The sequence below is a fragment of the Limulus polyphemus genome, unplaced genomic scaffold (assembly GCF_000517525.1).
Source record: "Limulus polyphemus unplaced genomic scaffold, Limulus_polyphemus-2.1.2 Scaffold4587, whole genome shotgun sequence".
In the NCBI taxonomy this organism is placed as follows: Eukaryota; Metazoa; Arthropoda; class Merostomata; order Xiphosura; family Limulidae; genus Limulus; species Limulus polyphemus.
In genome coordinates, this window is record NW_013670197.1 from 39,006 (window position 1) to 51,424 (window position 12,419).

At 31.2% G+C, this 12,419-nt stretch overlaps 1 protein-coding gene across 1 annotated transcript in view; it reads right to left on the bottom strand.

Moving 5' to 3' along the window:
* The window catches only part of LOC106471382 (lysosomal-trafficking regulator-like), a 69,491-nt gene that overhangs the window by 36,691 nt on the left and 20,381 nt on the right, over positions 1-12,419 (bottom strand). The window contains exons 12-14 of the mRNA XM_022399983.1: positions 10,142-10,294; positions 7,234-7,478; positions 3,595-3,661 (exon numbers count right to left, since the gene is read on the bottom strand). Coding sequence (XP_022255691.1) covers positions 3,595-3,661; positions 7,234-7,478; positions 10,142-10,294 — 465 coding nt within the window. The remainder of the gene's footprint in view (positions 1-3,594; positions 3,662-7,233; positions 7,479-10,141; positions 10,295-12,419) is intronic.

The following is a 12,419-nucleotide window of genomic DNA, read 5'->3' on the forward strand; positions in this document are numbered from 1 at the left end:
CTGAGCTGGACAATTGTAGAAGAGATCTTTCTTGGTTAACATGTATCAATTGATATCACAAGATATTCATATGATCCAGTTAGTTCATATTTCATGGAGGATAATCAGTTAAAAAAATCCCAAACATAAACATTACTATATATAATTAATAAAATATATTTATATAATATATAATAGTACCATATAATTTTGTATAATATATTGTATATAATTATATTTACACTGCATTTTGTTTACAAAAAACAATCAAATGTGTTATATGATGTAGTTTCTGTCATAAACCTGTTCTCAACAGTAATCATATGTCATTTCTTCATATTTATGCTCATCATTCCGTCAAAGCAACATTCAGCATGAGGTTGTGTCGCCAGGTAGATTAGTTAATGTTATAAAATGGAATCCAGTAAAAAAGATGTTTCTGTTACAGAAGTTTTTAACACTGAGTCTAATCGTGGAAGCAACCATCCCCAGCCTTACATAAAAGACTATTTTTAATTTATTGGAAGTGATAGTGCAAGTGGACTTCAATCTCAAAGTGTTTTGTTAAAGTGTAAGTTGTGTTTGCCCAAAAAAGAATACTTACAATAAGAAATCACTTCTTAATCTAAAGAAACACGTTGGTTACAAACACTCTCATAAACTCAAGAATTCTGAATCGTGCATCAAGAAAGGAACAGAGGTAAACGGATCAAGCAAATAGTCAATTGAGGCAGCAGAGATAGGGCTAATACTTCTAGTATGAGAAAAACTGGGAAAAATGAAGCAGAACAAGCAACTCTGAGTCTTCATCACTGCTTGTGGTGGGAGGGTTAGCCAATGTAAAATAAATGCACTTGTAAATGATTTGATCATTGAGGAAATGCTTCCTTTCAAATTTATTGAATTGCAAGCTTTGAAAAATCTTATTCAGACATTAAAGCCAAACAAAACAGTTTTCAGTAGGAAGGCCCTAAAATGCACAATTAATAATAAATTCACCCCAAAAAAAGAATGAACTGAAATAGAAACTTTGTACAGTAGAGTGGCTCACAATCACACTCAACTGTTGGAGCTGCTGAAACAGGCAAGTGTAATAAATTGTTAACATTTTTCATTTTATCAATAATTACTGTTGTTTCTAAATTTAAAACCTCTAATAATAGAATGAGACTTGAAATAAGCTTCAGCATAGCATCTGCAGTGCATGTGTTCAGTGTACCATTTTGCATTCACTAGTTAGTTTTGTATTGTATATTTTTACAGATCCTATTCAGGCATGACTGTGCATTGGATTGACCCAGAAAGCCTGAAGATGGAACATGCAGAATTTGCTTGCTGCCATCTCACTGGCCACCACACCTATGACTTGATTGACAAGAAGGTGGAAGCAGTTCACATCAAATATTGTATTCAAAACAAAATTACCAAGACCACTAATGAAAATATATATATATATCTCTTAATCTATATAAATAATACGTTTTCATCTGTCTTTCTGTCTGTCCAGACCTTTTATCGCAAATTTTTCAATAAAACACTACAAATCTCATATCATTAGAAATGCCTTAGTCCACATTACATATTGGCTCGATAAAATTATAATGAGTAATTTACGTTGAATTTCACACTTCTTGGAGGGGTGGTGAATAAATTAGAGAAGAGGGGATGCCTAGAAACAAATTCTCACACTAGGAGAAATTCAGAATATTTTTTTAATATTGCTTTGTAAGTTATAAATTTATGAACTTAAAACTTGTATACTATTAAAATATGCATTATTAGCTATGTTTGTTATTTTTATTCATATACCATGATAATAAAGTAGTTTAATTAAATTTTGAATGCAGTACACTAAAACCTTGTGACATGCACAGAAAAAGATGCCTGTAGTGAGAGAGTTAAATAAAATTATGTTACACTGAGTTTGTTTATCTGACTGCTTAAATTTTCTTAAAATAGAACACGATCTATCAACCTAACACATAATGCCTGAAAGAAAGCATAGCTTAAATGTTGTACATGAAAGTTATAAAATAAGGAAAGTTCAAGCAAAGGTATGAAAATTACCACAAGTTTTTGCAGGTCAAGGCTACTATATACTAATAATAGGGATGAATGAGTACCCGGTCACATATTCGGCCCCAGCTGGGTATTGGGCTACCTGGTAATACTCGACTCTGGCAGAGTGTCGAAGTTAGGCATCTAAGCCCTAATCTTTGTGGCAACTAACGTGGTACTGAAAGTTAGAGTCAATAATTGGTTTAATTAAAAAAAAACATGTTCGAGCAACAAAAACTGATCACCCGCAGAATGTTGGGGATTCAGAGAACAATAGTGGTTAATAACAGGCATGGCTTGAGAATTGGATTTCTGGAGAAAGTGGGGGTTTTGAGAAGTTGGAGCTAGGCATTTAAAGTTGAAAGTAAAACTTGAGTGTTCTGTTGGTGATTATTCGGTAAGTGTAATAAACGTCAATTTTGTTTTTGTTTTGTTTGGGGGGGGGGGGACCAGTCCTAGTTGACACCTGGCCGAGGCTTAGCGACCGGATACCTGGACCTGGTCTTCGGCCAAATTTAATTACCCGTGCATCCCTAATTAATGCCAGTACTGTTTCTCTCTTTCTCATGTTTAGGTGATCGTATTCTTTTTTATGCTCCTAAGCTTTGGATCACTCCCTATTGAGCTACAATGCATCAAATCTGTCTAGTCTTTTAAGTACCTTTTGAAGTCTTATCTTTTTCACCTGGCTTTCAAATAATGTAGAGACTGGTAAGTGACCGCCACTTTGAATGGCTGGCAATGGCCAGAGGAGCACTGTACAAGAAATTAATTTGTTATTATTATACCATGCTAATATGACAATACCACACCAAGATGGTATTACTATTTGTTTTTGTAGAATCTTCTCTGAATCAAGAGCTGAACCTGTAAGTAGTGATGCAGGTGATTCAAAAGCAGAGCAAAGCACACTTGAGTCAAGTGAAGAAGAAGAAAACGAGAAATTTCCATTATCATTAGTAATGAGACAGAGTCTAGTGAGGTTTGCTTTCTCACGTAGCACATAAACTCAGTTTAGTAGCAGCCAGTGATGTAGGAAAGCCTATGAGCTATGTTATATTCAAGAAAGTGTCCTGACTGGCATTTGTGATGGCCCAGATGCTTTGTATCAAACAGAGCTGCAGCTGACCTTATTCAACAAGAACTGGGCTAATGTTTTGTTACTCCATGTGCTACGTAGTGGAATTCGATGTACGATGCATTCGTTCATAGGGAGAGCATAATAATAAAGAGTGAGGGTTCAGTAAATGAAGTTTGTGATGAGCTTGGCATCACTCGTTCCAACCTTTCAGGTAAAAACTTCAAGGAATATGTAATCGGCATATGGCCTGTAACACATGAGCTGGGTTTACTTCAAAGTGAAACAAAGGCCTATATGGGACGACTTCTGCCAAGACTTATCACATCTTTGGCTTATTACCATATATCATGAACATCAGTGTGTGTGTGTCTAAAATAAATGCTAACCAAAATCTAAATCCTGAAAGACATTAAACTAAATAAAGAAGAAACAAGTTTCTCATAAATAACAGATAATACAATAATTAAAAAACATACGTTGTATAGCTTGATATAATGCTGTTCCTTGGACTTGTCCTGAATTGCCATTGGTCTTGACAAACATCTGCAAAGAATTTTACTTTTCTTATAACACATAAAAAAATAGTTTTGCAAAACCAAAACTAATGACATTAAGATACAGACTAGCATGATGCTGCATGTGACAAATATGTAGAAATGTATACATCAAGTAGAACATCTAAAAAAAACAAAAAACATCCCTTAATGCTGTTCTTGCTGATCTATCAGTGAAAAATCAAAAACTTTTATTAAGCTAAAGTCCCATGATACTCATACCAATTGCCTTACAGACTAATAGATGTGTTAATTAACCAGAACTAACAAAATAAAACAAAAAAACCTAAGTCCTATGATATTTCAATCAAACAATTTTGAAAAGCAAGGTTTAGTGATGAACCTATTGAACTGCATAATTAATTTAAAAATACAATAATGGCAACTTTTGTGGGAGGAAAGTTCAAATTTTCATATTTCAATGTTTTTATGAACCATAGTATTAGGTTGTCATTAAGTAACAGTTACTCTCACCTAACATTGACGCATACAATGGATTGAAATGTTGTAATCATTAAAATCAGAAATACAAAAGTTGCTGTACTTTCAAATTAATGTTGAAAAACAGAAAGTACTCATTCAAAGTTATAAAGTAAAATAAGAATTAAAGGCAGATTTTTCAACCAAATGCACACCATGCTAATTGATACCACAAAACATGTGCTTCGAGTTCACTGGGATGTATGATCATATCTCAAAAGTCACTTGTGCTCATCTTGTTGCGTTTTAAAATCTCACCTATTAATATATTTTCACAATCAAAGTTCACTTTTTGAGTATATGTTTTGAAGTAACTATAGAACCATATTTATTAGTTACTTTCAAAAAATTAAATTTGACAAAAAAACTTAAAACGTCCTGAAGGTTAGCTTGTGTATCTCACCAAGAAACTCTTGATGGTGAGATTCTTCCTATATCTTTATCTATGAAAAGTTAACCTTTAAAATACGATATTTCTTAACTAATAACCTACAGCAAAAAACCAAAATTATGACTAATTATGATAATAGACTAAATCTGAGTCTTTGTTATCATATCACTCCCAACCTAACAGTTATTAATGTTATTTAGTTTTAACATCACCATCTGATTTCATATGTCATATTTAAATTGTGTATTGCCATGTAGGTATCAATTTGTTTATAAAACCTAGCAAACTTCAAAAAAATAAAGTTCTTTACAACACTTCAATCAATTTGAGTTTTCATATCGTTCATTTTAATTCCAAGTGAGCTGTTGCATTTTAAAATACTCAAGAAAGAAATTAGAAAATGTGATTTTAGTTAATATTTTGATACTCATAATTCGGATGTTAATAAAGAAAAAACATTTATATAAAAAGTAAATAACTGTGCCAGAACAATTGATTACAGACTGGAGTGAGAGAAAGATCAAAATAAGTGCAGGATGACCTTGAAATATAATGTACTTGAGCTTTAAGATACCTTCAGTACAAAGATTTAACCAACAGATAAGATGCTCAAATAAAACATTAATGTATCTGTGCTTGAATATTAAGTTATCTTAATTATGTTATTCAGAACGAGAGTAAAATAAAATCAAACTTTAAATAAAAATCAGTTTCAGTTATTTATCTAAACACTGCATGTTTAATAAATGACAATCTAACACACAGAACCTATAAAAAGTAATAAATTTTCATAAATATTTCTCAGCTTTTACCTTTAGTAAAACATTAAATATCACACGAGTGTGATTTCTATTACTAAAGTCTTTTGATTTTAACTCTCCTCCCTATATAGGCCACAATAAATTAAGAAATTGTCAGGAAAGCACAATTTCAACCAGTGAAACTTACTACATAAATAGGAACAACATTCAATAATACTTCCAACTTTATAGGTCTTAACTCTTCTGAGACTAGGGGAGGGTAATGAAGTCACTTCAACTATGTATTTGTCCACATTTTTTTACAAAAGCTTGCAAAGTTTAGCTTCAAAAAGTAATTAGGATGTCAGTCACAGAAAAGTTAACTCTTTTCCTCATGGGTTCAGTTGAATTGACCGACTTCACAACCATTTTGTACTTGTTACAGATTTAATAAATTACATGTATCTTCACAAAATTTGGTTGATTTTCAATAAACATTACAAGACTTTTGTACACAAAAAATTAAAATTTTTTATTAAGTATTTTCAATAAAGATTTGTCTGTGAATATATTGAGTAGTTTTTTTTAATAGTCTGAGTGAAAATTGATTTATGTTAAAATTAAAAGTATTTTTATTCATCTGTGTAATCTCTAAAACCTCCTAAATAATTATAAAATGTTATTTTCAGTAAAACTTTATATATTTTTTAATCTGTTATTCTCTCTAACCTAACTCAATGCAGACTCCTTCGATTTAACCAGCCATGTAACCATAAAAAACATTCAATGTAAATTTAAATTACCCCTTTTTCCTTTCTAGAATGCCTTCAAATTGTAACATGAAACTATTTTTTATTTATCCTAAATAGCTTTCAACTTGTAACAGTACACATCTGTTTATACTAAAATGTTACTGTATTATTACTCTTTGGACTGTTAAGTTAATATTCCCACCATAAAATTTGTAAATCAATTGGTGAAAGTGGAGCTCATGTGACCTTATTGAATTACATAATACATGACCTACTTGCTAAATGAAGATTTGTTATTATTATTATTTATTTTACCTAATCTACCATTATCTAACATTAAAAAGTTTTTAATTTTTACACTTTAATAACTTTTATAGTAATAAATATAGAATACACATGAAAAACAAGAAGTAATGTACTTACTGGTTCTATTTTTTTTGCTGTCGACTTTCAATAACACTTAACCCCACATTTTTTATACTAACAATACTATTGCACTAAATAATTATTTATTTAATTAAATAATGCACTAATCGGCAAGAGATGTTAAAAATTTAGCTAAGCTCCTGGACTTGTTTCCTGTGGGAATAAAGTTTTAACTGGAAGCAAAGTAGACAATTCTCTGTACAGTAAACAATGTAATATAACACCTCATTTGATAGATTAAAACCTTGGCTTTCTATTGGTTATAAATAATATAGTATTAAATATCACAGAGAATAATTGGCATGTGACAGGTAGGTGTAGTAAGTGGGGTCTGCTTTTGTAGTTCATGGCTCTGTAATCATGTAAGATTGAAGGCTACAAAAATTATGCTTTGTCTGAGCAATGACAACATTATAATGAATAATTTAGGTTAAATTTCATATTTCTTGGAGGGGTGGTAAATAAATTAGAGAAGAGGGAATACCTAGAGATCAAATGACACAATTCTCACACTAGAGGGAATTGAGGATTAATATTGCCTTATAAAATTAAGAACTTAAAACTTATACAATGTTAAAATTTGAATGCAACTCACTAAAACCTCTTAACATGCAACAAAATGATGCCCATTCTGAAATAGTTAAAAGGTAGCAGATCCTTAACAAGACACTATTAAGCTTTGATCAACAAAGACAGATATCTGAGGAATATAAATGTCGTCTCCATACCATATTTAACAGAACTATAATTTGTGTTAAACCTGTTATCTCACCTGTATGTATCAGGATCTTTCAGATTTATAGTTGGACTGGAATAATCACACAGGATAAATGGAAACACAGGGTACTGCATCAAATCATTGAAAGAACGGCCAGCCAATTTATTTAACTGTGTCAAGTACTCGAAGTTAGTCAAGGTCCGTTCACGCCACATGTGTGTCAGTGCTGTTAAGGTTTCTGTCTCCACAAGGTGGGGGAGTGGACAATTCATCAGGTGAGAGAAAAATTCCTCCTGTTCCTGGAGAAAGATGAATTTTTTTTTAATTAAAAAAAAAGATGTGTGTGGGATATCAAAAACAAATACTGTAACTAGGGCTAATAAATCTAGGGCACTGCAGTGCTAGAGAGTATTTTAATAGAAGAAATACTGCAGAAGTAGGATGTCTCGTAAAATAGTTGGTGAAAGAAAATTATGATTAAATCAACACCAAAGATAATCAAGTTTTCCAATTATTATCATTTCAGATTATTACAAATTTCCAAGTGTTAAAATATTTCCATTATGATTTTTCCTTCTTATTTTCAATTAATTCAAGGTTGTTCAGCTTCTGGTAATAAAATTGTAGTCTATATTACAGAAATGGATGAACATGTGTATGCCAGCAAGTATGTTTTTTTTCTATAGTAAAACATTCTATTAGTCAATGATCTGAACTATGTAGAAGTTTGAATGTGAAAGTGATTATACCCAGAAGAGTTCATTTAACTTCGACTGGAAAACATAGGACCTGGAAACTGTCAAAATGTAAAGGAAAGACAAGCTGCAAAGGTTCGTGTGAAGAAAACTGTCATTAAACCTATTACATTTGATGAGTTTTTTTTTGGTTGTTTTCCTAAGGATTGAAATGTATGGTTGATATATTTCTATAAAATATTAAAAGCTAAAACTTTTGCTTTAGGGATACGTGATTTTGATAGTCTTGAAAGGTCTAACTACATTACATCCTAGGGTGAATGAGTTGGTGAGTTTCAGTGATTAATGCTTTGAGCTTTGAGTGTAAACTATAACACTCATTTCTTTATTACACAAATATTAAGCATTTACAATTTTAAAAGACATCAATGGATGCTCTGTATATGGAAGATGAGCTAATATTTGAACAAACCTAGAGTAATATATTGAGTTTTGAAATGATTATTTGCAATTAAGTTTATGTATTTTGCATTTGCTTATTATCAGAATGGCAAAAATTGTTTTTCTTGAAACTAATATGTTCTTAATTTTTGCTTTTACAACTTTGAGAAAAGCCCTAATTTCAGCAAAAGTATCATTAAAACATTGTTCTGAACTATTTGAATGGTTGCATTGTTGGCTATACATAGTTCTAGAATTGGTGTGATGAAATAAAACACACAAAGTCTCAAATGTCTGGGGAAGTTGTAGATGGAACCACTTAACACCTTCAATGTGATATACATGTTTCTGGTGTAGTTTTAACACCTTCCATGTGACATACATGTTTCTGATGTAGTTTAAATACAGCATTTAAATGTCTAGCTCTACATTTATTTCATTATTTTCAAGTCCCATTTCAATCTCTATCACCACCTTAGAGTTATGGTGCATAATGTGTTACCTTAATAGCCTTCTCAGCTAATGATCTTCAGTTTCATATTAGGCTTAAAGTGATGGCAACTTAGATTTTTATGTCAAGTTTTCTACATTTTGTCAAAATTAAATATATCTTCAGCAACTACTTAATTATAAAATCAACAGATTGCCTAGCACAATCACAAACATTATCATACTAGCCTCTCATTATGTATAATACTGTAATAAATATTTATTAGATAATTCTTCATGTTTAAAAAGTCCTTGCTCTCTTCCACAGCTTCAAATGAATGTTTTTCATCTTGTGTATGACTTATTACGAGTTAAACATCTGGAAGTTATGACTCACGACCAGAGTTTGGCAAACAGTGGAATTTTACAATCAAATAATCACTGGTCTTATCAATCAACTACATTCAAATAATCAATTGTTTTCATTAGAATAATCTTCCTATTTTCAGCTTTTTTATAAATACATTTCCAACCTACCCTACATTTAATATGAGAGGCATCTTCCGGTACAACAATTTAGGTTTAAGATACTTTTTTTAATCCTAGACTGTTTCACATAAACATTATTATATATGCAGTGTCGTATGAATACTGTAAGAAGCTGTATGATATTTAAACACAGTAGTAGTCTCCTATTGAACACATTTCATAACTCCTTATTTGATACACTGAATGCTTACTTCATGGCTTAAGTTAGTTATACTGATACTGTCTTATCTAAAATAATTCTTATTCTTATTAAATGTCTTCCTATTGGTATGTGTTTGTGTTTGGAAGCACATTACACTAATATAATAAATAGTAAATTGTCAAACAACAACTTATAAACATAATGAAATGGTTTATTTAGGACTAAGTGTTGACAGAACGTGGCTCTTCCTGAAGAGCTTAACACACTCCTTGTTTCGACAGAACGTGGCTCTTCCTGAAGAGCTTAACACACTCCTTGTTTCGACAGAACGTGGCTCTTCCTGAAGAGCTTAACACACTCCTTGTTTCGACAGAACGTGGCTCTTCCTGAAGAGCTTAACACACTCCTTGTTTCGACAGAACGTGGCTTTTCCTGAAGAGCTTAACACACTCCGTTTTTCGACAGAATATTGCTCTGTCTCCTTCCTGAAGAGTTTAAATCATGTTTTATCTGAGAACTTCAATGATTGAAACCAATAAAAATATATCATGTTTAGGTTCTTATATACAAAAATAAATTCCAAAATTAATATTTTTTTTTACTTGCTTAAAGATATAATAAAACAAGAAACCATTGTAATTAATACAGCAGAAATGCATCTTTCTCAAAATTTAAGAAGTATAACCATATTATAATAGAAACATACCCTGGTGGAGTGAAAAGCAACTAAGTAAGTTAGGCCATTGGTTAGGAATATTTCCAGGGCATTATCCTGCAGCTGAAACCTTCTCTTGACAACTTCTTTGATGTTATCAAAAGGCCAAGCTTGAGAAACAACTGCCCTGTCTCCTCGAACAACCTAATACATAAAATGTTTGGTGTCTTATAATAATATCAGAGTACTTAACATGTCAGTATAAACTATTGGATAAATCTTAAATAATTACAACACATATTCAAAAGCAACTTCACACATAAAACCATGTGCAAATATTTTTGTGATGGAATACCTAAGACTTCCTAAAAAATCTAAGTTTTTCAAACTTAATTGGACTATAAAACCAAAAGTTGTAAGTTATTTAAGGTTTAAAATACAAACACTGGGCTTCATGTATTAAATAATACTGATAGTTAGAACTATTAACATCAGTTACCCCCAAATTAACTATAAAGTAAACAGTTCTTAGAAAGAAAGTTAATAAACATACGCCAATAGTATGAACTATTAAGTCTGGTTACCCAGGACTAAGTTTGAACTAGGCATGTTATTCTCTTCATTATAAAGATCTATCAGCATAACCCAGTCTTTTATTAAAGATGTAGTATTTTAACCAAATCTATCAGTTTGTACGATATATTTAACTGGTATACCAGTTCACAGTTACTAAAACAAGAGGAACATACTGTGGTGATTATTAACTGTTTTGTACAGTTTAGAAATATAATCGAACACCTATGAGCAGCAATTACATTGATTAGTATCATGTGAATTAAGGAATTAATCAAAATTACAATTAGCATCAATTCATCAAAGTTAGTGTATCTGATTATTAATGTTTTTAGTTATTCTAATAATCGATTAATCAAAATTATGATTAAATCGATTCTCACAAATATAATCAACTAATTATAATTATTGCCAGCAAACCCACTCACCATGTTTTTACTATGGCAAGGATACTAAGGTTATCTGCCACTATTATTAATGTTTAATTTCTCACTACAGAGAAGGCAAGTAGATAGTAGCACCCACCACAACAACTCTTGAATTTGATGTTGTTGTTGTTGTTAAATATCTGACTGGAAGGAAACCAACTAGCTGGTAGCAATTGACACAATTTTTTTTTTTAATCTTTTTCATACCCAAATGTCACTAATTGCCCAGCTCTGTTGTTGTAACAGTTTATACTGGTAGAAGATTCTTAAGCATTATTTTAAAAAATTAGAATGTAAAGCATTTCATGTCTTTGACTACAAGTTGTACACATTGGCTTAACTGTAGAAACTAATAAAAACACTCCACTCATTTTTTATTTTGCTCATATCTATTTCTTCGTCAAAACATGAATTTAATAACTACAACACTGAAATACCAACAAACACAATTAAATAATATATTAATGTTTAAAATCCAATGTAACATACTAATAAACCCAATAATGATTAATTTTCTATTCTAGCCTAACCTATGTTTTATACTACTCAGTTTACCACCTTGAAATAGGTTTTAGTCATTGAGCCACACCCAACCTTCTACATTAAACCTCCCTGTGGCCAAACAACAGATGTTTAAACTTTAAACAAACAGCCTACAACAACACCTTTACAGCATTAACATTAGTTCTTATTAGTTTCTAGGATGTAATATATCTTATTTATATTTCACACAAAGATACTAAGCTAAACATTATATATACAGTAGATCCCAGAAGGTAATATAACTTACTTACATACCACACCCACATACTATAATAAATGTTATATATACAGTAGATCCAAGAAGGTAATATATCTTACTTACACACCACACACAGATACTTTAATAAATGTTATATTTACCTTCTTGGATCTACTGTATATATAAGTAAGATATATTACCTTCTGGGATCTACTGTACATATAACATTTATTACAGTATCTGGGTGTGGTGTGTAAGTAAGATATATTACCTTCTTGGATCTACTGTATATATCAAGAACACACCACACCCAGATACTGTAATAAATGTTATATATACAGTAGATCCCAGAAGGTAATATATCTTACTTACCACACCCAGATACTGTAATAAATGTTATATGTACAGTAGATCCCAGAAGGTAATATATCTTACTTACACACCACACACAGATACTGTAATAAATGTTATATGTACAGTAGATCCCAGAAGGTAATATATCTTACTTACACACCATACACAGATACTGTAATAAATGTTATATATACAGTAGATCCCAGAAGGTAATATATCTTACTTAAATACC